Here is a 27,733-nt window from a genome sequence, read left to right on the forward strand (position 1 = left end):
CTCTTTGAGGGTCTTTGATCCAGAAACATTCAGAAAGATTGTGATGGTCCTCTACACACACACACGCACGCACGCACGTGCATGCACGCTGACACAGGGGTGCACATGGGCCAGTGGGCTTGAGTCTTCAGCCCACAAATTTCTTCCACATTGACGATGGCCACATCCATAGTCCGGTGAGGTGGTTAGCGAAAGGACGGATACCCACTTTACAGACTAGGAAGCTGAGGCCCAGGAAGAGCAGCGATTTGCTCAGAAGCAAATAAAGGCGATAGAGCTGAAATTCAAACCCAGAACCCCTACATCCTAGCTTCCAATCCTTCTCTGTTTCACCACAGCTGGGATTTGAGCCCAGAAGGCGTCTCAGAGCAAGCGGGAGGTGGGGGGGGGGATTGAATTCACGCCCCGCTACCCACCCCATGGGGTCGCCCCAAAGCCCCGCCTCCCCTTGAACGGTCGCTGGGGAGAAGGGAGAAAGCGGCCACAGCGTGTCTCTTTAATGCGCGCCCCGGAGGCCCAGCGCGCCCCCGCCACTATAACTGGAGTGCATGGAGCGGGCTGCGCTCAGAGGAAGAAGGGCGGGCGCTGGGCACCCGTTGACCGACTTTTCCAAGTGTGATCAGCGCCCGTCCGGCCCACGTCCCGCCTCCATGGATCCGCCCGGGGGCGCCCACAGCTGAGGACCCGACGCCCGCCCGCCCGGCTCTCGACCGAGTGGCACCCCGCCGCCCCAAAGGGACCCCCGCGGGCTGTGCAGGCTCCCCGCGCCTCTTACCGCAGCGCTCGCCGTCGGGCGAGGGCTCCGCCGCCGCCACGCCTCGTGCCCCGCGCTGCCCACCCCATGCTGGTGCACACTTACCCCGCCATGGTGAGTAGTCTCGGGGCCCGGGATCCGGGACCTCGAGTGCTGGACCTGCCGGACCTCCACCTCCAACGAAACCTCGGAGGGAGGGGGCCACAGGGATTCGGCCAGCGGCGGACCGTGCGGGTGCGCGCGAGAGACCGCTGTCCCAGCCCGAGGCTCCGGCGCCCGCGGGCCACCCTGGGACAGACCTCAGGCCCCCGGACGCGGGCAGGACGGCAGCCGGATCCCCGCGAGCTGAGGAGGGTCCTCTAGGGCCGAGGTCCTTTCAGCTGCCAGCGGGCCGCCTAACGCGCCCCTCTCCTTCCCCAGGAGCGCCCCGACGGGCTGGGCGCAGCGACTGGCGGGGCCCGCCTGTCGTCCCTGCCCCAGGCGGCCTACGGGCCGGCGCCGCCACTCTGCCACAACGCCGGCCGCCGCCGCCGTTGACTTTTCCAGCCGCCCTACTTCCCGCCGCCCTACCGCAGCCGCCACTGCCCTACGGCCAGGCGCCCCGACGCCGCGCCGCCTTTCCCCACCTGGCCGGGGACCCGTACGGCGGCCTGGCACCCTGGCACAGCCGCAGCCTCCCCAGGCCGCCTGGCCGCGCCCCGCGCCGCCGCCCGCGCCCACGAAGAGCCGCCCCGGCCTGCTGGGCGCCGCCCGCCCGCGCTCTGGGCCTCGACCCGCGCCGCGACTACGCCACCCGGACCGTGCCCCTGCTCCTGCAAGGCCTGGCCGACGGGGCGCACGGCCTGGCCGACGCGCCCCTCGGCCTCCCAGGGCTGGCGGCGCCGCCCGGCCTAGAGGACCTGCAGGTGAGGCCCGAACGGTCCGGGATGGGCCAGGACCGGCCGCGGTGATTTAGGACTTTGGCTGGAGGCACGGTGATGAAGGCGGGCGCCCGACTTTTCTCTCAGCCTGCGACTTCTCACTCCGAGGATGAGTCCCACGTCTGGGTTAGATGCTGCCTGGCCATTAAGGCGTCCTGGCACCGACTCACTGCACGGTGCTGGGATGGCGGCAACCCTCGGTGGAGTAAATGGGCAGGGGTTTCGACCACTCCTCTAGCTCTCCGCTGGGCGGCGTGGGGCATCTGAACCCCTGCTGGGGCAGCCTGTGCCCCCAGAGAGAAGCAGAGGATTTGCCTGTCCAAGGTTCAAAATTCCCCTTTCACATGGCATGGCGAGGTATCCAGGGCTCCAGCTGCACGGCAGTCCTGGTCCTGCGGGTCACCCCAAGCGTAGGTGGTGAGCAGAGGGCAGAGCAGACAGGACCAGGACCAGGGACTGCAGGAGCTTGGGAAGTGACAGGGGACTAGGTCCACAAGCACTTACCACTGCCTCTCCTATTTGCAGGCCATGGATGAGCCGGGAATGAGCCTTCTGGACCAGTCTGTGATCAAGAAAGGTAAGGAACAGCATGCATCTGCCAGGGCAGAACTGGGCCCCCCACCCCATTCCCCCGGGGTGGAGACCCATTTCCTTCCCCGTGGAGTTTGCCTCCTATGTGTCGCTGGGTTCAATGGCCAGCAGACCCTCTTACTAGTCCATTAGGGGGGCAGCAAAGGCTGGGGTTCTGGCCAGAGCCTGGGCAGCTGGGCAGGTTGGCATGTTGGCCCCAGAGCCTGCAGCCTGGGGTAGGCTGGGCCTATCTTGCTCACTCTGCTCCCTGGCCCACCCATGCCCCACAAAGGGGCTTGGCCTCTTCCTATGAAGGGGAGGGCACTTTGGATCTGGAGTTAATTTGCAGAACAAGTTAAACTACTTTCCTGTTTCCTAAGAGGGGAATGGGAATGCCATTCCCATGGATTTCATTAAATTATTTCCTCATTACAGAGTCTTACCATTTCCTAGGCTGGCAAGCTTTCCTGTCCAGCAGGGCCTTGGGGTCAATTAGGGGGTGGGAGAAACTCGAGTTTCCCTGAAGAGTCTTCTCTTCTTTCAGGAGCCTCTTTACACATTTAGAGTTATATGAGTTGGTGTGTGAATATCGTCAGTTAGTCTGAGTGCAGGAGGGCCAAGGCCTGCCTGCTCCTGGATGTGAGTTCAGGGTCCTGTACACGTCTATATGTTTCTTTCCTAGGTGTCTTTCTGGTATTTCTTGGTGTGTAAGTGTGTCTGTTGCTAAGTGTGTGATGTGTGCCTACTAGGTTAGTGTATATTTCTGAGTGTTTGGGGGTCTCTATGTGTGTATCAAGGTCTTTGTTGTGTCCTGGAATTTGTTTGTTTGTTTGTTTGTTTGTTTGTTTTTGGAGCTGAGGATCTCTAAGCATGTGAGGATCACTCCCTGTGTGTTTTGGTGGGTGTTTGTGTCTCTGCACTGGTAAAAGTCAGGGGTTTGAGACATGCCCTCCAGTGGATTTTCCGGCTTGGGGGACCGGGTTCTGGATGTGCCAGGAAAAGGTGAGAAAGAGAGAGAAAGAGACAGAGAGTCAGAGGGGTACAGGCTTTGGGTGGGCTCCTTAGATTTGGGGTGGGTGTCCTGGGAGGAATTCTATGAAGCCTGCAGTGCCTGGGGCAGGTGGTGCTCCTGTGGGATTTGGCTCCAGTTGTTTTTCAAAAGAAAGAATTCAAGCCCAGGCTTTGTTTGCCCTCCCGTGTTGGGGGCTGGAGTGGGATTGGGGGCTGGGGGCTGGACTTCCAGGAGTTGGGGCTGGGTTACCAGGGGCTGGGAGTTAGTTGGACAACCTAGAGTATGGAGGGTGGGGAGGTGGGGGAGGGAAGATGAAGGGACAGGCTTCCTGGAACTTAGGTGGAGAGGACGCGGGGAACCCCTGCTTCCTGGAGCAGGAGCTGAGGTCGCAGGCGCTGCGTTGGTTTAGTGGACTTTTTGGAACCCGTCGGAACTAAGAGCTCGGTCTGCAGTTGGCAAGAAGAGCCTGTCGCTGGGCCCCCAGTTCCCGACTTCTGCCCAGGCTGGAGAGCCTGGGGGGATGGGGCTAGGCACACTGACTCCCTCGGGGAGGCCAGCCTCCCCCCCCGCGTTTTGGGGAGGAACGGGATCCTCTGCCCTGGGGAAGGGTAGAAGGATCAGCTGGGGCTCTGAGTACCTTAAACCCCAATCCACAAGCAGGTCAAGGAAACTGGCTGCAAGGAGGAACTGGAATTGCCCCGAGTTGGTTTCTCTCAAAGGACATCAGCTGCCATAAATTGCGGGTCCTTGGTGTGCGCCGGAATCCCCGACGGCGGTCCTAAGACCGCAGTGAGTGCGGCGGGATTGTCCAGAGGGGCTGCCCGCTGGGCCTCGCGGGGAAGATGTGGGCGCTGGTGCCGCGCCAGACGTCGGGGCCGGGGGCTCGCACACCCGCCGCACCGCAGTGCCAGCCTGTCGGTGGGAGAGCGCAGCGAGGTGGAGCGCGGCGACCTGAGCGCCCCACTCCGGACGACGGGTCACACGGCCGGGAGCGCTGCAGCATAGGGAGAGGGGTGAGAGCCGGGGACCCCTGCGGAGGGGAGGGCCCGGTTCCGTAGCCGCGAGCTTGGCCTTGGGCCCGCGCGCCGCGCCTTTGGGGAGGAGAGAGGGTCAGTGCCGGCGCTTTCGAGCTTTGCAAAAGCCGAGGCAGAGCTGGTCCCGGAGGTCCTGACCTAAGCGGCTGCCTAGGCAGGTGACGGCGCGGAGCCCCTGTGGCTAAGCAGGCGGCCGGGCTTAGAGCCCTGCGCGTAGCGGGCACTTTTCGCCAGGGACTTCCGCTGTCGCTGCGGGACTCCGGGGTGGGGGGGGGGCGTGGATTTGCGCCCTTCTTCGCCCTCAGGCCCTACCGATGACATCGGGAGCCCCTGTAATATCTTGAAGACCTCTGACACCCGCCGCGGGTGGTGGGGGCCACACCGGCCTGCCTGGGCCCTGGAATTACAGAAAGTCATTCTTGGCTGGCTGACGCATCAGATTCCTCCAGCTCCTCCCGGCCCTGGAGGGAGCGGCAGCTGTGTCGCGGGCAGTTGAGATCCTGGGTGCTAAACGGAGGCAACCCCAGCCCTACCCCAGAAGCAGCCTTCAACCACAGGGTATCGCCGGGGAGGGGAGCCTGGAAGCTCCCGAGAGCCCAGACCCTGGTTGTAAAACTTTCGCTACTCTAGGCACTTGTCCTGGAGGGGAGGGAAGCGAAGCCTCCGCCCCCATCACACACTTCCCGGTCTGCTGCCCCTTGCAGCCAGGGTGTGGGTCCGGGGCGGGGGGGGGGGGGGGGCAGACGGAGCCGAGGCCGACCCAAGGAGAAGCGAAGAGCCCTCCATTTTCTGCCCATGTTTGTCACCTACAGTTTTGCAATCTTTCCTAGGGGCACAGAAAGCAGGTGGGACTGGTGGGGGAGACAGACCTGGATGGGAACATTCTCTAGTGGAGAAAGGTAGTGAGGGGGATCTCTACTGGTGGCTTGGGAGCTTAGAGGAGGAGCACTGAGTGTCTAAGGCTGGGGGGCTTCCTACAGGAGAGGTTAGGATGGGTCTCCCTAGGTGCATGCGTGTTTGTTGAATGAATGAACAATGGGTTTTGAAGTCTGAGTACACTGGGAGAGAGGGTGTACAAAGGGCTACGATATTTTCACCACACTAGGCACAGCATGTGCAAATGCCCTCCACTGTGGAAAAAGCCAGACAGGTTAAAAAGGTTGAAATCTGCGGGGTTTCTACAGCCACAGCTGGAGGGGAGTGGTTAAAATGAGAATTAAGATAAATACCTCCTCCCCACCAGGAGAGTGGGTGGTTGCCTAGTTGAGGGTGGGCTCTGTGGACCAATCTCTCTCAGGGTCTCCAGGGCAGGGGCTGAGGTAAATAGCCACCCTCTCCTCTGCTCTCCTTGGCTCTTGGGAAGGAAAGGGAGGGGGAGGGTCTGGACTTCCAAGTGCATCTCTACAGGGCCAGGCCTAGGGTGAGGTAAGTGAACTACTCACCTCTGAGGCAAGGTTTAGATAAATAATATATCTCAATGCAATAATTTAAAATAAGAGGTATTGCCAAAAATCCATGATAAACAAAAATCCGAGTTTTGCATAAAGACAGGATCTGATCTGGCACTTCTGCATTCCTGCCTCACTCGCCTTCCAGGCCTGTGCCCCAGAAAGAGACTGAAAAACCAGTGCCCATGCAGACAGAGTTTGGATGGTAGCTGAGGGCCACATGGGACAGGGGAGTGAAGGTTAGCCCGAAGGAAGCAGCCACCCAGGGGAGATGAGGAGGCTCCAGTGGGCTGGGAGGGGTGTCGATACCCCTCCTGTCTACCTTTCTCCAGCTGCACCCCACTGCCATGGGGACCAGTGTACCCTAAGTGTGGGCTAAGGAGCCACATACATCAGAATCTCTTGGAGATGCTTATTTAAAAATGCAGATTTCCAGGGCGGCTGGGTGGCTCCGTGGGTTAAGCAGTTAAGCATCCATCTTTGGCTCAGGTCATGATCTCACAGTTTGTGAGTTCAAGCCCCCGCATGGGGCTCTGTGCCGACAGCTCGGAGCCTGCAGCCTGTTTCAGATTCTGTGTCTCCCTCTCTCCCTGCCCCTCCCCCGCTGGCAGTCTGTCTCTCTCAAAAATAAACAAACATTAAAAAAAACTTTTAAATGCAGATTTCCTGGGCACCACTCCACACCTATTGAGTGAGAGTCTGTGGAAGTGTGGCCCTGGAACTTGCATTTTTTAACAGATTTGTTGAAGTAAAACTTACATACCTAAAATTCACCCATTTAAGAGTAAAATTTGATGACTTTTAGTAAATTTATGGACTTGTGTAGCCATTATCACAATCTGCCTTTTTTTTTTAAGTTCATTTATTTTTGAGAGAGAGAGAGAGAGAGAGAATGCTAGTGGGGAAGGGGCAGAGAGAGGGGGACAGAGAAGATCTGAAGTGGACTCTGCACTGACAGCAAGGAGCCTGATGTGGGGCTTGAACTCACCATCCAAACTGTGAGATCATCTTGACTTGAGCCCAAGTCAAGAGTCAGAGGCTCAACAAACTTAGCTACCCAGGTGGCCCCACAATCCATCTTAACACATTTCCATCACCCTCCCCAAAATTCCCTCATTCCCGTTTGTAGTTAATTCTTATTCTCACCTCAAGCCTTAGGCAACCACTGATCTTTCTTTCTATAAATTTGCCTATCCTGGACATGTTATATCAAAGGAATATATAAATTTGCAAACGGTGCATCAAGCTTCTTTTACTAAACAATGTTTTTGAGTTTCATCCGTGTCATAGCAGGTGAGAGTAGTTGGTTTCTTCTGGCGTTGCTGAGCTGTACTCCATTGCACGGAGGAAACACATTTCATGTATCCATTCATCAGTTGACACTTGGATTGTTTCCACTTTTTGGCTACTATGAATAATGCTGCTGTGATCATTCATATGCATGTCTTTGTGTGGACATATGTTTTCATCCCTCTTAGGTAAATTCCTAGGAATGAAATTGCCGGATGTTATGGTAAGTTTGTATTTCATTTTCTAAGAGACTGGCATGCCATTTTCTAAGGGGGCTCTTCTGTTCTACATTTCCACTAGCAACGTGGGAGGGTTCCAGTTTCTCCACATCTTCACCTACACCTGATTGATTTATAATAGCCATCCTAGTGTACTTCAGTATAGTTTTAATTTGCATTTCCCTAATGACTAACGATGTTGAGCACTTTTTCACGTGCTTACTAGCCATTTATGTATCATTTTTAGTGATATCTATTCACATATTGTGACCATTTTCCAGTTGGGTTGTTTATCTTATTATGGAGTTACAAGGCTTCTTTACATATTTTGGATTGTCATCCTTGATCAGATATGTGATTTGCAAATATTTTCTTCAAGTTAATGGCTTGTCTTTTAATTTTCCTAATAGTGTCTTTTTTTTAATTTTTAAAAAATGTTTTATTAATTTTTGAGTGAGAGAAACAGAGTCCAAGTTGGGGGTGGGCAGAGAGAGAGAGAGACACAGAATCCAAAGCAGGCTCCAGGCTCTGAGCTGTCAGCACAGAGCCTGACATGGGGCTTGAACCCACGAGCTGCGAGATCATGACCTGTGCTGAAGTTGGACACTTAACCAACTGAGCCACCCAGTTAATAAGCTCCCTTAATAATGTCTTTTGAGGTGCAAAAATTTTTAATTTTACTGAGTCCACTTTATTTTCTTTTTATGGATCATGCTTTTTAGGGCTGTATCCAGGAACTCGTTTCCCAGCAAAAAGATTTTTCTCCTATGTTTTCTTCTAGACGGAATTGAAATTTTAACCAGCCTTCTGGGAGAATCTGTTGCACACTCCCCACATTCAGTGGTCAGACAGTATCTACCACCTGTGGATGGAGTGTGTAGACAGGTGTGAGTCTTGTCTGACACGTTGAACAACTAGGTGCTCTTGTGTCTGTAGTAGGAGTGTGTGTGTGTAAATGGCTTCTGCTTGTGTGATGGGGGTGGGTGTGGGGTGGGACACCATGAATATACCACTTCAGCCTCGGGAGTCACGGGAGGCAAACACCCGTGTCCCTGCTTTGCAGTCTGTGCTAGTTTAATTCTTACCTCCATGACTGTCCCTTTCTCATGCCATCCCCTTCCTAACCTTGGGTTCCGTCCTTCTTGCCATTTTTGAGGGAAGAAGCTCTGAGGACAAGTGGGGGGAAGCAGCAAAGTCTGTCATTCACATACACAAACACACGTCCACCTGTCATGCACCTACACTTAGCAGCACCTGTATTTGCATAAATCCAGCATACACTCTGTTTAACTGTATCAACAGGAGCAAAAGCACTCGCAGGTATCCATATGCATGCTGCCACATTCCTACAACACTCAGGAGGGCAGAAACTATGTCTGTGTGTACAGCTGGGGATCAGCGCTCCTTCAGTGAGTAGGTGCACACATGCACAATCTTGCTCCTTGCTCTGTCCGTGACAGGCATCATGGTTTGTGTAGAGTCATTTATGACACACGTATGCTCACATGTCCCTGTTTGCACATGCACAAACAGCCCCACACAGCCTCGGTCTCCCTCCTGTCTTATGGGGCCTGGCCTCAGGGAGCCCCTCGTTTGAATAGAAGTTGGGATGGAGGAGGTTGCTGGAGGAGAGAATTTTCTGTTCCTTCTGACTACTCCCTCTGGCTAGGGGTCATGGGAGGGAGGATAGTCATTCTGCCCTTCTTTTTATTTTTAACTTATTAATTTGTAGGTTGGTTTTTTTTTTTTAAGTCAAGCTTGAGGTATAAGTAACCTTATGTGTACATTTCTCTGAATTTCGACAAATATAAACATATACTCATATAACTACCACAATACGATATAGGATAGTTCCATCACCCCCAAAAAGTCCCCTCAAGGCAGAGGGACAGAGGTGAAGAGGGAGCCTGTGCACAGGCTTGGGAGACACTGGGGCGGGAGGTGAGGATGGCTCTGGTTGCCTGTCCCGTGTCCATGTGTCTGTTGAGTTAGGACATCTTTGCTCCGCACTCTGAGAGGGGACTGGGATTAGGAAAAGGTCAGCGAGGCAGGATCAGAGCCTGTTTCTAATTAAATGTTGATATTTTGTCACCAGGGCTTTTTACATTAATTCATATTTTTTAAAAGATTGGATTAAAGTACCGTTTATCACGCTTGCTGAGTTTTTGGTGCCTCCTTAAATTTTGCTCCCAAGGCGAGTGCCTTACTTGCCTCACCCTAGTTGGTCCTGCTCTGGGGACAGGGAACTTGCCTGGGGTAGAGTGTGTGCTGTTCATTCTCCCTACATCCACCACCACCACTACCACCACCCCAACCTCCGCCCTTTTCCACCTCTCCCTCATCTCTTGGCCCCTCTTTGGTGCCTGAGTGGGGACCCCAGGAGGAAGGGCACTTTTACTACCAATCACTAACAAAGGGATGAGGCTCTCCCAGCGCCCACCCTCTCCCCCAATCTGGGCTGTGGGCCATCACTCTTTTTCCCATTTCAGGTTTCAAGGGCCCTTGCTCCACTCATTTATCCCACATTCACTGATGCCCATTTATGCCAAGACCCTGCCCTCAAGGCACTGCTGGCTGGGAGGGAAGACAGCTGTGGAAGCAGACACGAAGGTTCAGTGTGGTAAGGTCAGGGCTGGAGGGAGACAGGGGGCTGGGGTCGTGGGGCCAGGAAGCTATGCCCTGGGGATGGTGCCCGCACTGACACTTGGGAAGGAGGAGGCCTGCTGGGGGTGGGGGTGGGGGTGGGGGTGGGGATGGACAGTGAGCAGTTCTGTGGGGCTCAAAGAGCTCACACGCTGATGGTCCCCCATCCCAGGTGGCACTTCACTGTGTTCCATGCAGCTTGTGCTGGGTTTTTAAATTTTTGAATTGGTCATCAGGGTCCAAAGGCCCAGAGATTCCACATAGAAATCCAGAATCCTGGTTTCATCAGCAAACAAACCAACCCGGAGTTCTGGCACTGTTGGTGTGTCCTGAGGGGTAACCCTCAGCCAAGTAGCGGCTTTCCACAGGGCGCCCCCGGTCCCCCACACCTTCCTTCCTTGTTACCTGTTGTGCTCCCTCTTTGAAGTCTAGAGCTGCGCTGTCCACTGTGGGAGCCACCAGGCTCATGTGGCTATTGGGCACCTGAAATGTGGCTAGTCCAAATTAAGATGGTCTATAAATGCAAAACACGCATTGAATTTTGAAGACTAAGTACAAGGAAAGAAGGTAAAATGGCTCATTAATAATTTTCAAATAGTGATTACGTGTTTCCGTGCTAGTATTTTTGACACATGGGGGAAAATAAAATATATTAAAATTGACCTCACATGTTTTCTTTTTACTTAAAAACATTTTTTAGAGATAAGAGTGTGAGCGGGGGAGGGGCAAAGAGAGAAGGAGACACAGAATCCAAAGCAGCTCCAGGCTCTGAGCTGTCAGCACAGAGCCCACACGGGGCTCGAACCCACGAACTGTGAGATCATGACCTGAGCTGAAGTCAGAGCCTAACTGACTGAGCCACCCAGGCACCTCTCTTTTCACTTTTTTAAAATGGGTACTAGGAAACTTGAATTTATATATGTGGCTCACAGTATATTTCTGTTGATCAGTGTGGGTTAAGAGCCTAGAGGACAACTGTGGAACCAGGCAAGAGGGGCAGGCAGCAGCCAGAACACAAAGAGGGTGTTATATGGAAGGCACTATGATTAAGGATGTGAACTTTGGAGTCTGTGATCAGAGTTCAAGACCCATTGCTGCTCCCTACTTGCTGTACCATTCATTCGAACCTCCTGAACTCTTAGTTTCTTCAGTTTGGAATGGGGATGGGTAATAGTATCTACCTCACAGAGCTGTCCACTTGGTATACAGTTGGCACTCATGATAGGCGACATCATTCTGCCTGCTATGACGCTGGCATTTGATTCACAGGGAAGTGATGGGCACTGATGGGTTTTAGTCTGGAGGTCAATGTGTTTCGGAAAGATCCCTCTGAAGCAGGGCAGGGAGACCAGAACAGAGCTGTGCCAAATTTGGGGCAGGAAGCGAGGGAGCGTCTGTGCACCTGTGGAGAAGTAACTGCATCCAGGGCCCAGTGGGAAAATGAGAGCCTCAGGGCAAAGTGACGGACAGAATGTGGTGGGAGAGGGCAGTGTGGAGGGCACACTGAGGCTTCTGGCTGGGGGGCCTGGTGGAAGGTGGGAATGCACATCCAGAGACAGAAAAGCTGGAGGGGCTCTGCCAGGCCGGGAACCGGTCAGCCTTGCTTACCTCTGGGTTCCCTGGCACACAGTGCTCGGCAAATATTTGCTGAATGGCTGAGGGCTAAGAGTGCTGCCTTTGAGACCACAGTCCAGGTCTTGCTACTGGTTCTCAGTCTAGCAGCTGTGTGATCTCAGGCACACTGCTTCACCTCTCTGGGCTCCAGTCTCCTCATCTATAAAATGGGAATAGTAAACATAGCCTCCTCATGGATTGTTCTGAGGATTCAGTGAAGTTATCCATGTGAGCACATAGCATAGTGAGTTTTCAGTTAACTGTTGGCCCCAGGCTTCCCACTAATCCACACACACCCCAAACCCACACACAAGGACCACCGTCTCTCCCAAGGCTCTCACTTCCTTGGAGGAAGAGAAGCCCAAGTGGAAGCAAGTACTTCGATTATTTTCTCTTCCACTTGAGGCTAAGCAAGAGCATAGAGGTTAGACCATGGGAAGAACTTTCTTTCTGAGCCAAGAGCATCTAAGTGGGTTTGAGAAAAGAGTCCCTTCTCTGTCCTACATAGATTAGTAGATAGTTTTTGGGAAAGGGGCTGTGGAGTGTATCTCTTTATTCTTGTCTTCTTGAGCATCCCATAGTGACTTGGTAGGGAGGGGGACAGGGTCAGAGGCCTAATGGGGGCATAACCTTCCTGCCCCTGGCATGTGGGAGTCCAAAGTCTCCAGGCCTTCACTGGTCTGAGGGTGGAATGTGAGGATCACAAGCAGGCAGGGGAAGCTGGGGACTCCTTTCATTTGTGCAGACCTAGCTGAGCCCTGCTGCAGTGACTCAGGGAGCCTGTCTCTGTATTTCCAACCTTCTCTTTGGTTGCACTTGCCCAGACTCCAGGACTCTGCAGAAGCTTTTTGAGTTTTAATAAGGAACTCAGCAAAGGAACGCAGGTCCAGGACCCAGGCAATTCCAGGTTCAATTTCCACCACCCATTAGCTGAGTGGACTCGAGTGAATCACGTTAACCTCAGCGTGCCCCAGTCTCTTCTTTTGGGAAGCAGGGACAGTAGGATAGCCCTCAAGCACTGCGATGTTTAGACTCAGCTGTGTGCCTGCATGTGGCACGGTGCCCAGCACACAGTCAGTGCTTCCTCGACTCTCCCACTGCACAGCTGGCTAGAGCCGGTGCCCTGTGGTCCCTGGCTCAGTGTTTCTCTCTCCCTTGCTCTTGCTTCTGTTCTGCAGTTCCCATCCCCTCCAAAGCCAGCAGCCTCTCGGCCCTCTCACTGGCCAAAGACAGCCTGGTTGGTGGCATCACGAACCCCAGTGAGGTCTTCTGCTCCGTGCCAGGCCGGCTCTCTCTGCTCAGCTCGACGTCCAAGTACAAGGTGACGGTGGGGGAGGTCCAGCGGCGACTCTCACCTCCCGAGTGCCTCAATGCCTCCCTCCTGGGCGGTGTCCTTCGCAGGTAGGACAGTCAGCCCACAGTTCCCTGCCCAAATCCGAGGTCATTTCACACCTCCTTAGGGGAGCAGAGAGGGGCCAGTCTCACCCCAGGCCACAGCCTCATCTCCATTTCTGCCTCCTTGGGGAATTGTGCCTGTTCTGGGGGGCAGGCCCAGGTCCCCAGCAGCTCCTACAGGTCTGTGGGCTTGGGGGTGGAGGTGGGGAAAGATGCCTGGTCACAGAGAAGGGATGGAGGGCTTAACCATTTTGGGCAGAACGGACAAGGCTGGGTCTGGAGAAGAGAAAATGCCATCTTCATCCCCTGCCCCAAGGAAGGGACGCCCCATTCCCTGTGGAGCATGGACCTCTCTGGTGTGTTTGTGTTTAGAAGTCCATGGTCTGTCTTCATAGTTTGGTGTCTATCCCTCTCTGTGCACATCCTTGTGCCTGGGTAGAGTATTTGTGCTTCAGGGCTGGGAGTTTTGATGTGTCTGAGGACAGTGTGTGTGTGTGTGTGTGTGTGTGTATGGGGGACAGCCAGAAGTATATGTTCTCATGAGTGTGGGTTTCCTGTGTTACTTCTAGTGGGGTGTGTTGGCTGGAGTGTGTCCTGCTCTGTGTGTGATTGCACGTGCTTCTGGAGGTAGACATATGTGTGTTTACAGGTCTGTAGCTCTGTGTGGAGGCTGCATTTGTGCACATGTGGGCGTATCTCTATCCTTGGTCTCTTTGAGCACCCCAGAGAGCCTTGTATGAGTCCATGACTGTCAGTACATATGTCCCTGGGATTCTGGCTTGGTGTGAACATGTGTTTCTGTGTCCCTGAGTGTCTAAGTCTGCGTGTGTCTGCATATGCCTGACTCTGTGGGTATGTGTGTATGTCGTTATTGCCCTGGGTGTGTGTTCATTTGTGTTTATATATGTGTCCCTGGGTGACTGTGTGTCCCTATGTCTCTCTGTGTGCATGTTCTGCACACGGGTCTGTGTGTCCCTGGGTATCTGTGTATGGCTCAGCTTGTATGCTAAAGTGGGGAAAAAGGACCCCAAGATTCTGGCCTACCCTTCCCCGCCCCAGGCCATCCCTGCTGTTGAGAGGATTGGAGAGATATGAGTGGCTCTTACAGCAGGGTGCTAGACCCCCCACCCCATCTTGGCTGCAAAGCCAGTGAAGTTAGGAAGATATTGGGAAGAGGCTGAGAGAGGCCCCTGAACATCCCCAGGGCCAGACCCAAGACTTGGCACAGGCTGTTGGAGGCAGAAAGGGCCTGTTGGGATCACTTAGACATACGCTTCTTTCTTGTCTTCATAGTGTCTGTTTGTCTCTCTCCCCTGTGCATGTCAAGGGCCAAGTCCAAGAATGGGGGCCGCTGCCTGCGCGAACGGCTAGAGAAGATTGGGCTCAATTTGCCAGCTGGCCGTCGCAAGGCCGCCAATGTGACACTTCTGACTTCACTGGTGGAGGGTGAGTGAGGCCTGAGGATGGGTGTCAGTGTGAGCATGAGGGGAACTATGTCACCCAGTGTGACAGCGTGTGGCTGTCCCTGAGACAAGAGGGTGTGTCATGTATGAGTAAGGGGTGTGTGTGATACATGTGTATAGTCTTTATGTGCATGGGCATGCATACACATGCAGGTGCATGGGGGTGAGGTGGGGGTAGGGGAGGCGTGGCCAGTGTTTGGAGGTGGTAAAGGGATGAGGGGGTAAGAGTCCCTTCCCTGGACGTTGACAACTCTGGGCTCGATCATCTCGAGCCCAGGCTCTGGGATACATGGTGGCCTCAGCTGCCACCCCTGAGCTCAGAGCCCATCCTCCGCGGCCCCAAGAGCAACGGGATTAGGTCTGAGGCTGCTCTGGGAGGGAAACCATAGGAAGTATCTATAGAAGCAGGATGGGGCAGAATAGCCCCTGGCCAGGAGGTCTGAGGTCCAAGGCTGTGCTCCAGGCTCAGAGGTACACCTGGCTGTAGTGACAGCTCATGCTCTGCCTCTCCTCCCCGCAGGAGAGGCCGTGCACCTGGCCCGAGACTTTGGCTACGTCTGTGAGACTGAGTTCCCAGCCAAGGCAGCTGCCGAGTACCTGTGCCGACAGCATGCTGACCCCGGGGAACTGCACAGCCGCAAGAGCATGCTGCTGGCCGCCAAGTGAGTGAGGGCGCCACACATGGGTGCTTTGGGGCACCATGCACAGGCTGTCATGGGCGCCATGCATAGGCACATGTAGGTGCAATGCAGACACAAACACCAAGCATGGGTGCACTGGACACCACTCACATGTACACATGATGTGCAAGTGGCCCCACAGGGACACACGTGGACACGTGAACATTTCTGGGTTCTATGCATCAGCAAAAATGGTGTCACAGACAGGCTTACATAGGCCCATGTGTGCGTCCCACACGTCCATACACTGCCCCATGGCATCACCAGCCCCAGTCCCAACATGGTGGTCTTGCTTCCCCTTCCTGAGCCTTGCCCATAGGCCCTTTTGCTCCAGTGACTTCCCTCAGGGCACCAAGACAAACCGAGCTGCAAGTTGACCCTCTCTTGTCCTTGCTTCACACCTGACCCCTCTGCAAATCCCCTTGGTGGCTCCCTCACCACCACTCACATGCTACAACCTCAACTCTGGTCTCCTAATCTCACTCCTAGACCTCATCCCAGTGCCCAACCATTCCCTCAGATTTCCTGCATGTGCACTGCTCCTCTGCCCGAGAACCTTCAATGCCCCCCCCCCGCCCCCGCCAGCTACTGCATTGATTTTCAAACTAGGTTCTGTGCAGTGCCTTAGGGCCTATTTAATGAACTGGCATTCCATTCAGATTTCATTTTTAGAAGGGTCCCATTGCAAGAAGAGGCAGAAAGAGGTAAGAAGGGTTAAGTCCAGACTCCTTTGAGGACCCTACAATCTGGCCAGCCCAAACCCCACCCACCGCAACTGACTTTCTGGCTGTATCCTGCCCTCACACCTGCTGCTTAGAACAACATCCAGTCCCCCACCTCCACTCTCCCTCCTTCAGGGCTTCTAAGGCAGAAATGGAGTCACAGACTCAAGGAACTGCTGTGTCTCCTGGGACGTTTGAGTTCATATCGTAGCTGGAGAAACATATCCAGGACAGGGCTCTCCTCGCTCATTCATCAATGAACTCATCAACTCTGGGGCCTGGTCATGTGTAAAATGCTGACTGGCTTCCACGGTGATGCAGAGGTGAGACAGGAGTTATGTTCTCCTTCCTGAGCCACATGCAGGATGCAAAGAAATGAATAGTGGCCATGAACTGGAGCTAGACTCAAATCCCAGCTTAGTCACTTGGGCAGGTCACCAAACCTATCTGAAACCAGTTTTCTTACGTGGTGAGAATGGTTAATAACAGTATGTATCTGTTGCGAGGATTAAGTGAGATGACGCATACAGTGTTCTTGGCACAGCATCTAGGCCTCAATCATATTCATCCACTAACTATTATTTTAGTTCTTCAAGGCAGATTCTGGATTGTTCCCTAATTATTTCAAAGAAAAAGCTCTGTGAAGCACTGGGTGTTTGGGATGGGAGTGGGGAAGGGATCAAGGAAAGCTTCCTGGATAAGGTAGTAGAGCTGGACTGTGAATGTGGGCAGGACATCCACAGGCAGAGATTGTAGGGTATTGGCATATGCCATTTACTAGCTGTGTGACATTGGGCAAGTCAGTTAATGTCTCCAAACCAGTTTCCTTTTCTGTAAAATGGGTATGACCATCACTTGCAGACTATTGACAGTGTCAGCACTCATAAATATATAAAAATTGCCCTGCACACAGTAGGTCCTTCTCTCGGCTCAGACCTTTGTCCTCTACCTCCACCCCTGCTTCTTCCTTCCACCAGGCAGATCTGCAAAGAGGTTTGCAGATTTGATGGCTCAGGACCGCTCACCACTGGGCAACAGCCGCCCAGCGCTCATCCTGGAGCCCGGAGTACAGAGTTGCCTGACACACTTAGCCTTATCACCCATGGCTTTGGTGGGCCCGCCATCTGTGCTGCCCTTTCTGCCTTCCAGAACTACTTGCTGGAGTCACTCAAGGGGCTGGACAAGATGTTTCTAAGTGGTGCGGGCAGTGGGCATGGTGACACCAAGGCTTCAGAGAAGGATGCCAAGCACAGGAAATAAATGCTTCTTCCACTGCCTCATCCCAGAGCGTTTCCCAAGGCCTGAAATGAGGCCTTAGTTCCTGGGGGTGGGCCCGAAAGGATTAAAAGGTGGAGCTTGAGTCAGGCCAGAAAGAGAACATTCATCCAGAGACCATGGGTGAGAGAGAGAAGGGGAGGTGGCCTCTCTGTGATGGTTTGTTGGTAAGTTAAGGGCCCAGATGTCTGTCGCATGGGTGCAATTTTCTGACCCTTGATTGCTGAGAAGTGCTTGGACACGGAATTGTCATGGAGAAGCCTGGTTTTGTGGCTGAGCCCTGTGCTTCAGGGCACCTGGGCAGCGGTGGATTCTCCTAGAGGCCAAAACCTTGCTGTTTTTACTGATGGCGGGAGGGAAATTGTTAACAAACCAGAGGTGCTGAGGAGTTGGTGCCCTCATCCCAGAATCTCCTACCCCCAGAAAAGGGGTGCTGGCAGGGGGCCCCCGTGGGTTTCTTGGAACCATCCCACTCTTGGAAAGAAGTGGGCAGGAGGAAACCCCAAGGAGCAAAGATAAAGCACAAATTACAGAACTTGAATCGAGGCTGCACTTCACAGTCCTGTTGCTGTTTGTCCTATTTATTTATGTATGTTGTAATTAAATTTGAAAGTTTAAAAATGTCGAGTGCAACTTATTTATCCCAATGAGTGGAGGACTCATTTCACTGTTTTCTGCTTATGCACCAAGACGTCCGGCTGGACCAGGATGGAGAGGGAGTTTTTGCTCGAAAAGGGCTGTGGGTGGGCCAGGAAGGAAGAAAGATTGTATCAGGGACCCTGAGGTTGTCATGGGGATTTTGTACTTGCTGTTGTTTCTCTTGACCCTGCAGTCCATGTACCTTTTTGACTCTCCGATGGCTTTCTCATTCTTTTTTTTTTTTTTTTTTTAATTTTTTTTTCAACGTTTATTTATTTTTGGGACAGAGAGAGACAGAGCATGAACGGGGGAGGGGCAGAGAGAGAGGGAGACACAGAATCAGAAACAGGCTCCAGGCTCTGAGCCATCAGCCCAGAGCCGACGCGGGGCTGGAACTCACGGACCGCGAGATCGTGACCTGGCTGAAGTCGGACGCTTAACCGACTGCGCCACCCAGGCGCCCCTTTCTCATTCTTAATAAAACCTATTCATTGGGTATGAAACCTCCCTGTCCTTCTTCAGCCCAGGCCTGGATTGCCTCTCAAGAGAGCAAGGAGCCTCTAAGGAGGAATCACTGGAAGGGGCTGTGGGCACCTCTGTGTGAGGGGGTATAGAGAGTGGGTCTGTTTGCTGTGTCAGCGTCTGTTACTTGTGTGTGTGTGTGTGTGTGTGTGTGTGTGAATCCCAGGGCTGTACATGTACTTTTGTAACTTCGTGGGCCTGTGTGTAAATGTGTCAGTCTGGCTGTTAGGTCTGTGTGATATGTTACCATGACCATGGTGGGGTCTGTATGTGTCAGCATGAATGCTCGTGACTACCTGTGTGTGTGTGTGTGTGTGTGTGTGTCCCCGATGCTAATTCGGCTCTTTTTGAGGATTTCATTCGCTAGGCATCTTTTCTTTCCTGTATCCATCAGTCTCTCCATCTACACAATCATCTACTACATCACTCCCCAAAGCACTCACGTTCTAGGGTCTCTGCCCCATTTATTTCCCTTGCAGTTAAAAGTTTTTGAAAGATTGCTATACCTCTACCTCCACTTCCTCACCCCCAATTCACTCTTTAACCCACTTTAATCTGGCTTTTACCCCCACCAGTCTATCGAAATCCACTCAGCAAGGTGATCAACAGCCACAATGTCAAATCCAAAGGCCTTTTTCTCTGGACTTAGCAGCACTTGATAGGCTGACCACTTTCTCTTTTTTGAAACACTCTTCTCTGTGCCTCCCAAATTCTGGTTTTCTCCGACTTCCATGGTTCCAACTCTGGCTCGTTCTCTACTTGACCTCTGTTGGTGTTCCCTGGGGACTTCTGCCTGAACTCAAGGCTTGCAGGTGAATCAGGATGTCTGATGTCTCCACTGGATTGTCTACCAGGCATCTCAAATTTATGTCCAAAATGGAGCACGTGACCAGGTTCTCAAATCTTGACCTCCTCCACAGTTTCCCTCTCAGTAAATCGTACCACTCCCCACCCAGCTGCTCAAGCTGGAAATGGAGGAGTCCTATTTCTTTCCCTATACCCAATGCATCAGAAGGTCCATCCTCTTTTATCTCCTCTGCCACTACCCTCGTCCTCAGGACTACTGAAGTAACTTTCAACTGGTCTATTTTTACTGGTACACCTTCATACTAAGCCCTGCAATGACCTGGACTTTGTCTACCTCCAACCTTCAACTATTCTCTTCATCATTCCCTTTGCTCTAGCCACACTAATTTCCTTTTTGTTGCTGCAATTACCACTTAGTTTTCTGCCTCAGGGTCATTGCACTCACTGTTCTCTTTGCCTGGAATGCTCTTCCCCAGTTCTTTGCGGGTGTGTCATCAAAGATGCTGGGAGTTAAGGGAACATGAAGTCCAGGAAGCATCTCCTAGGGAAAGGTCCAAAGATGTGATTTCTTTTCCCAAGAAGGTTCACTGCTTCATCCCACCCATATGAAAGGAGGAAGAAAGGCTGGAATGCTCTGCTTTAACCAAAGCCCTGGGCCTGGCAAGAGACACTCAACCACTAAAGCTGTTTGAGACTACAGGAAGTTGAGGGGATTAAATGAAATAACAGACATATAGCACTTAAACAATGCTCAGCACGTGGTAATAAATCAATAAAAGGCTGTAAATATCTCTACGGTGAACATGGAGGGAACCAGTTTATCATCAACCATTCAGTGCTGGACAACTCTCCCTAAGTTAACCATGTAGTCCTCACCAAGTTCTTTTTTAGAGATAAAATTCTAGCTCTGAGCAACTTGACCAAGGTCAGAGAGCAAGTAAGAGGGACTCATACAGGTCTGTCTCTTCCACCCCTCCATTCCCACTGCTCCACATGCCCTCTGCAAAGGTGCTCTCAGGTCTGAGTCAAACAAAAGTAGGTTCTCCAGCCCTACGGGCCCTAAGGCTCTTGTCCTCCAGTATATGGTCAAGATGGTAACAGTACAGAGGCAGGAGTATACTGTGGAGAACATAAGTGGCATAAGAAGCTTCTAATGAGGTCTCAGAATTTGACTCTTCCCAGTTAACTTCTGTTTGTTGGTGATTCCATAGCAAAATAAATTGTGTTTTATCCCCTGACAAACTGGGTCTACCCCTAAGGAAAAGTAAATGATGATTAAAGAAAAAGTATATACAGATTACATGACTTCTTTCTCACAAACCAAGTAGCTATGAATTAAATGGAGTATTTAGACTAGGTAAGCATCAATGTTTTGAGTTCATATTCATTTCTTTAAACCTTTTTAAAAATGTTTTATTTATTTTTGAGAGAGCACAAGTGGGGGAGGGGCAGAGAGACAGAAGGACAGAGGATCCGAAGCGGGCTCCACACTGATAGCAGTGAGCCCAATATGGGGCTTGAACTCAGTGAACTGCGAGATCATGACCTGAGCCAAAGTCAGATGCTCAACCAACTGAGCCACCCTAAGTGCCCCATATTCATTTGTCTTAAAGGATCACGGTGCTCCTGAAGGAATGAGTAGCCTTTGACCACCTTCCCTCTTTCAAACCTCATGAAGTTAGGTGAGTGAGGCTGAGCAGCAGGCCTTTCTCTCCTGTCAAACACAACCTCCTAACACACAGAGGAGCTAAGTGAGCAGCAGACAATTAGGATACTGAGAACTTTTGCCTGCGTCGAGCAAAGGGCCCAAAGAACAGTGAAAGGACTCTGGGCTTCAGGCAGAGCGGGCTCAGCCATTGTTGCTGAGCTGGGAAGCCAAGCATTTCTCAAGCTCTCTCAGCACCCTCCTCCACCACTCAGAGGTTCCTTGTCCGCTTCTCCAAACTCTTTACTAGTCAGGGCTCAGCTTCCCTACCCTGAGGCAAACCAGCTGTTCTCTTCTCCAACCTATCTCCTCTACCCCACGAAGGAATAGATTGCTTTCTGTGTATTAATCACCTGAAAGCAGATGGGAACCAATCGGAAGACCATTCTGAGCAGTTCGGGCATGAGTGTTAAACAATCAGTGAATTTTTTCAAACTCCAGGAAATCAATTTAGAGGGATACAGCTGGCATTAAAAAAATTAACTCTGGTGGAAGAAAACAGATGAGAAAACAGCGTATTGCATTATGACTCAATCACACACATATACATTATCTGTAAGAAAAATTTCAAGAAGCAATGCTTACCCTTCCAGTGGGCATATACAGGTGTGAAGTCATAAATGTATGTTGAGGCCATGGAAATTCAGTTGGATCACGGGCTTTATGAAGTATGAAAGAGGGAAAAGAAACTGGGGAGCTAGCATGGGAGAGGATTATGAAATGCCTCGCATGTCAAACTAAAGAACTGGGTTTTATTCTAGAAACAGTGGAAAACCATCAAAGTTTTAAGTGAAAAGATGTATGGATGGTCAAATTTGTAGAGTACAGAGAAAGAACTAGAGAGGAAAAAAGATTAAAAGTAGAGAAGGTAGGAGGATGTTAAAATAGTCCAGGAAAGAAGGTGAATGATAAACCAGAATACTTGGGAGGTTTACTAAAAGAGATTTAGGAAGTAAAACTGCTACAACTCAGTGACTATGTGAAGGAAGGAGAAAAAGGCACCAAAAATGGTGCCTAGCTAAGTGCAATGTGGCATCCTGAACTGTATTCCAGAACAGAAAAAGGACATTCATGGGAAAATGGATAAAATCTGAATAAAAGTCAGAGCTAATACTAATGTACTAATCAATATTGGTTTTAGTTTTTGACAAATGCACAGTGGCTATGTAAGATGTTAACCTAAGGGGGAGCCAGGGGAGAGGTATAAGGAAACATTGCATTATCTTGTGCAATTTTGTATAACACCAAATTTATTCTAAATTAAGTTTCTTAAAAAAAATGATGCCAGGGTGCCTGGCTGGCTCAGTCGGTAGAGCATCTGATGCTGGAGGTGAGATGCTTAGGAATAAGTTGATCTGGGGCTCAGAAAAGAGATATGGATTGGAGAAAGGAGACTGGGAGTTAGGGTAGGCTGGTGGACTTACCCAGCTTGCCCTGGGGACACTTCAAAGACAGAGAACCATTTCATTCCTGGTGACGCATGGATGCAGAATAACAAGTTTATTCCTGGTGAGCAGTGGATGCAGTATCACAATGATTATATACTTACCGCATACCAGGCCCTGTTCAAAACGCTTCACATTACCTCATGGAATCCTCCTAACTATCCCCCATGGAATAGGTACAATTTTGACCATTTCACAGATGGGAAAACCATGAAGGACTCCTAAATTTTAGTACGGATACTCAACTGGGGCAAGCATCAGAATCACCTGTGGAGCTCTAAAAATAGATGCCTTAGAAAAAGACCCAGAAATCCAGCCAAAAGCCAAAACCTATGCATATTCATAGTGGTAGTAGAGGTTGAACTAGCTGTGGTGATATGAATCTCTTTTCCCCCATTTACCCAATGATTAAATTTCTTCTTATGGTTTAAACATCCACCACAGGTGTCTCACAAAGTATATGACATTCTAATCTGATGTTAACACAATAGTTAGTACAAAGGTTCTGAATGTAGGTAGTATCTTAGAGAGATGGTATTTTACTTCAGATAAACAAAAAAATTATCTGTATATGGTATTAAGAGTAGCACAGAACTGGATAAAGTAGGGCTCATCTTAGTTTAAGACCAAGTGGGGTTTTAGGGGTACCTGGGTGGCTCAGTTGGTTAAGAACACCACCGGCTCAGGCATGATCTCCCATGTTTTGGTTTGTGAGTTCGAGCCCTGTGTCAGGTTCTGTGCTGACAGCTCAGAGCCTGGAGACTGCTTTGGATTCTGTGTCTCCCTCTCTCTCTCTGCCCCTGCCCCACTCGCACTCTGTCTCTCTCTCTCAAAAGTAAAACGAGACATTAAAAAAAAAAAAAAAAAAAAAAGACTAAGTGTGTTAACGGACCAGCATGTTAGAATGCAGAATCTCAGGCCATACCCAAACATGTAGAAGCTACAGGGAAACACCCAGCAAGCTGTGTATCAATAAGCCCTCCAGGGAATTGAGATTCATGCTTAAGCTGAGACCACGCTCTAAAGAAACTTTCCATCCAACCATTCTCTATCACGGTTGAAGACACAAATTACTGGAAGCTTTGAAAATATTCCTATGTCTAGGCCCCAAACCTGCTTAGTTAGAATCTGGAGTGAGTGCAGCCTAATCATGTATAAAAAAGAAACTCCCCGGATGATTCTGATACATACATCCAGTTAAGAACCATCATTTTAGTGGCACTAATCAAAAAACATTTACATTATTCATTCCCAAAAAGCTAGATTAGGAAGTAATACAGGTATTTGGTTAATTAACTACAGCACTCAATTTATAGAACATTGCCCAACTGTCAACAAGAATAATAGGTATATGGTATACTGATATAGAACAATCTAGTATATGTTAAAATTAAAAAGCAGTGGGGTGCCTGGGTGGCTCAGTCGGTTAGGCGTCCGACTTCAGCTCAGGTCACAATCTCAGTCTGTGAGTTCGAGCCCCACGTCGGGCTCTGGGCTGATGGCTCAGAGCCTGGAGCCTGCTTCCGATTCTGTGTCTCCCTCTCTCTCTGTCCCTCCCCCGTTCATGCTCTGTCTCTCTCTGTCTCAAAAATAAATAAACGTTAAAAATTAATTAATTAATTAAAAAGCAGTATGCAGACCATTTACAAATACTTTTAAGAGGGGTTATGTGTGTATGCGTGCGCGTGCATACATGTGTGTTCGTGCTTTATACAGGAACAACTTCTATCTTAAAGGCTAGGTAAGAAATTAGTATCTGAAGTTTCCTCTGGGAAGGGAAGCAGGTGATCAAATTATAGGGACAGCAGAAACATTTTTACTGTGTCTTTGTATCACTTGCATTTTTTACTAAGTGTACGTATTATGTATCCAAACCAATTTTTATTTTTTAATGTTTATTTATTTTGAGAGAGAGAGACAGAGTGTGAGCGGAGCAAGACATAGAATCTGAAACAGGCTCCAGGCTCTGAGCAGTCAGCACATAGCCCAATGCGGGGCTCAAACCCACGAACAGTGAGATCATGACCTGAGTTGAAGTCGGATGCTCAACCAACTGAGCCACCCAGTCGCCCCTCAAACTAATTTTTAAAACGTTAAGCTTAGGGGTAAAAAGAACCACTGCTTTAGGGAAATGAGACATTAGCAAGCAAGATATATGAAAGAGCTAGACTTCGGAAGCTAGGCAGTGAAACTGAATGCGGGGCTATCAGCTAAAAGGACAATTAGAGCATTAATGAAGAGAAAGGGGCAGAAGGAAAGACAGTCCCAGCAAAAAGTCCAATGCAGATAATCCTTCTCCATTTCTGTCCTGAAGTGATGATAGGTAAATGGAGACTCAAAACAGACAGCTCAATGTATCCAGATTCAGCTTTATTCTGAATTAACCATCTATCAAGGATGCACGTCAAAAGAGTAGAAAAAGACGAAGGAGCCCATCAAAAAAAAGTTCCCTGGCAAGTTGGAGGGAAGGCATGAGGTTAGGAGCCCTGTTTAGGGAAGGAAATGTTGTCCAGGTCATGGATGCCATTTTGTCAATGATTCGAACACTGAAGGTTGGCAGATTCAGGATGAAGCGTTTCTGGAGCTGCAGACAGAGATGAAGAAAATCAGTCAAAAAGTATTTACTGAGCACTAACTATGGGCCAGGCTCTCTACGAGGGCACTGGGCATACAAGCAGATAAAAATCCTTGCTTTTGTGGAGCTTATATTGTACTGGGGCAGTCAGTACTCAGACACTGAAGAAACCCCAAACTGCAGCTGGAGGCTGGAAGGTGGTGGGGAGGACTGGGAGATGCAGCTGGGAGCTTGTCTCTGGTCAGTCAGCTGATGAAAGAGTAAGAAAATCCAAAGCTCTATTCCCCACAGTCTGCTACCAATCAGTTTGGTAAACACAGACTTCTTTCTAAAAATGTCTCAAGGTAATCAGCCTACAAAGAGTGATTGCTCTAGGAATAAGCTTTGGACCAAAGCAATGTATTCCTATGTCCCAAGAATTTACTCCAGTCACCATAGCCCCACCCACTGACATTATAAGGACTGACTGTGTGACTCCATCTGTGTGTGTGGTGTGTGTGTGTCTGTGTCTGTGTGTCTGTGTGTGTGTCTGTGTGTGGCCACAGGAATGGCGGAAGGGTGTTGGAAGAACTGCTCTTGGAACAACCCCTACTTCCAACTCCTGCAGTCCAAGCTGATCTGTGATTAAAATAACACCTCCGCACTCTCATTAAGACTCTCTGCTTGAGAGGCTGTTCCAAACAAGCAGTGCTCTATTGTGCATGGAAGCAGACAGCCCCACTAACCTGGCTGGTGATTATAGAGGAAGACGGCTGGAGGAAATCTTGGCTTCTGTGGCCACCCTTCCCGGACACTCACTTAGTCTCCAGAGGGAAGGCACAAAGCTCTACTTGCTCCCTTAGAAGCATATCCCAGAAATGTCCACCTCCCCAGGCCCAAGCCCTCCCTCCTGTGATATTTCCCATCTCCTTTACAGCTGAGGACTGGGCATCAAAAACCCATTCCATTTCCAGAGTCTCCTCTGGCTGATGACCTACATCCAAAAACAAGCTCTAAAATCAAGAAAAGGTGACAAGAAATATGGGTTTCTAAAATGATCGTGTTTAGGGTCCATAGTGAATGAAGTCTCAAAGCCCTTGATATGCCAGTGGCTTCTCCCTGACACCCCCTGTAACACTTAGGACTGCTGGACTAATATGGTCTCTTAGCTGGATGGCTAAGCAAAGTAATGAGTTTGTCCTCAGTTTCTTTTGTAAAGGGGATTTGCAAACATGAGGAAGAAGGGGGACACTGTGGACTGAAGAAGACAGGGTTGTATAAGAGGCAAATTGACATTATGCTCAGTGCTCCCACCTGCTCTCACCCACCTGCTCTCTCCTAGACCACAAATTCAAGTTATCCTTAGGCCACAAGAACAGTAAAAGAATTTAAAAGCCTAAGGGAGCTGCTTTCTCTTCCTCCTCATCCTCCATACATAACCCGAAGCCTTAGACTCTTAGCAGCAGTATTAATGGGCGGGGTCCACTTTCCTGGCCTCATAAACTAAAGGCTACTCTCCTCTTCTGCTTAAAGCTTCCCAGTTGCTTTCTATGGCCTCCTGAATTCTCAGGAAGCCTTTCTCTCCAGGACTAATGGACTGTTAAGAGAGCAGACACAGGGCACCTGGGTGGCTCAGTTGCTTAAGTGTCTGACTTTGGCTCAGGTCATGATCTCACGGTTTGTGGGTTAGAGCCCCACATCGGGTTCTGTACTGACAGCTCAGAGCCTGGAGCCTGTTTCAGATTCTGTGTCTCCTCTCTCTCTGCCCCTCCCCACTTGGCACTGTCTCAAAAATAAACATTAAAAATAAAAAATTTTTTAAAAAGAAAGCAGACACCTGGGGTATGGCAACCCCAGGTGACACAAATACAGCAGGCATTAAGTCTAAGATAGTTCTTTTATTTTTTTAAATTTTTATTATTATCTTTGAGAGAGAGAAAACAGACACAGCAGGAGCAGGGGAGGGGCAGAGAGGAGAGACACACAGAATCCAAAGCAGGCTCCAGGCTCTGAGCTGTCAGGACAGAGCCAACACAGAGCTCGAACCCACGAACTGTGAGATCATGATCTGAGCTGAAGTCGGACACTTAACCAACTGAAGCGTCCCTAAGGTAGTAGTTCTTAAAATATGACCCAGTTACCGCCTGCAGCAAAATCACCTGGGACTGCTAATCAAATACTCAGACTCTACACCAGGACAACTGAATCAGAATCAGTGGTGGGAATGGGAGTAGGGTAGTCACGAATCTGCTTAAAAACAAAAATAAAACAAAACAATCAAAAAAACAGTTCCCAAGATGATTCTTATACATGCCAAATTCTGAGAATCACTAGGTTGGATGAGCCAAAAAAAGATAACGAAATTGTAAAATTGACATTGATGGGAGGTAACCCATGAGAGTTTGTTACCCACCAAACTCTATCCCTGGTAGCAACTTCACATCTGGTTAGTGTGTATTTATTACACCTTCTGGCAAAGATCAGGGAAAAACTGCAACCAAGGAATGAACAATATTGGCAAACAGAGAACATTCCTTTCAGGGTCCTGTGGGAACTACTCACCTCCTCTAGACATTTCCTAAGAAGCTCCACTGCCCTCTCACGAGAGATAGCTGAAAGAGAACACAGAGGCCACGTATTCAAGGAGTTGCCATCAAGTCCAACTCTCTGTCACAACTTTTAAGTTTCAAATTTCTTCAGGTCAGCATGCCACACAAACGGAAAAGGCAAAAAAATACCTAGCCTTCTAGCTTGCAACAAACTTATTCCATATGCAGTGGAGGATGCCCCAGACCCAGTGCTCCAGCAGCCACAAGCCATTGCAAATTGATTTGCTACAGAGAAGGGTAAGCATGACGGAATTCTGCCTCCCATGGCCAGGGCCTGCCTCTAGAGAAGTCCAGCGGCTTGCCTCTTTTTTATCGCCCATCCCCCTCACCCCTACCCACCCCACCCTTTTAGACTAGGGCTTAAATCGGTTCCATCTGCCCTAGCCAGCTGCAAATCAGGGCAAGGGAGGACAG

The 27,733-nt window shown here is 50.5% G+C and overlaps 2 protein-coding genes across 2 annotated transcripts in view; one reads left to right on the forward strand and one right to left on the reverse strand.

The window, feature by feature from the left end:
• Positions 1-841: 841 nt before the first annotated feature.
• TFAP2E (transcription factor AP-2 epsilon) lies at positions 842-17,023 on the forward strand. Its single transcript, XM_030325903.1, is given in 13 exon segments — positions 842-868; positions 1,175-1,319; positions 1,322-1,411; positions 1,414-1,443; positions 1,446-1,483; positions 1,486-1,659; positions 2,200-2,251; positions 12,682-12,904; positions 14,226-14,344; positions 14,882-15,023; positions 16,741-16,756; positions 16,758-16,848; positions 16,851-17,023. Coding segments are annotated over 13 exon segments (1,320 nt in total).
• Positions 17,024-24,505: 7,482 nt separating this feature from the next.
• The window catches only part of PSMB2 (proteasome 20S subunit beta 2), a 33,509-nt gene continuing 30,281 nt past the window's right edge, over positions 24,506-27,733 (reverse strand). Inside the window, 3 exon segments of the mRNA XM_030326760.1 lie at positions 24,506-24,686; positions 24,689-24,740; positions 27,273-27,322. Of these exon segments, the coding sequence (XP_030182620.1) occupies positions 24,634-24,686; positions 24,689-24,740; positions 27,273-27,322 (155 nt within the window). The 3' untranslated portion in view covers positions 24,506-24,633.

Source organism: Lynx canadensis, chromosome C1 (genome assembly GCF_007474595.2).
Source record: "Lynx canadensis isolate LIC74 chromosome C1, mLynCan4.pri.v2, whole genome shotgun sequence".
Taxonomy (NCBI): domain Eukaryota; kingdom Metazoa; phylum Chordata; class Mammalia; order Carnivora; family Felidae; genus Lynx; species Lynx canadensis.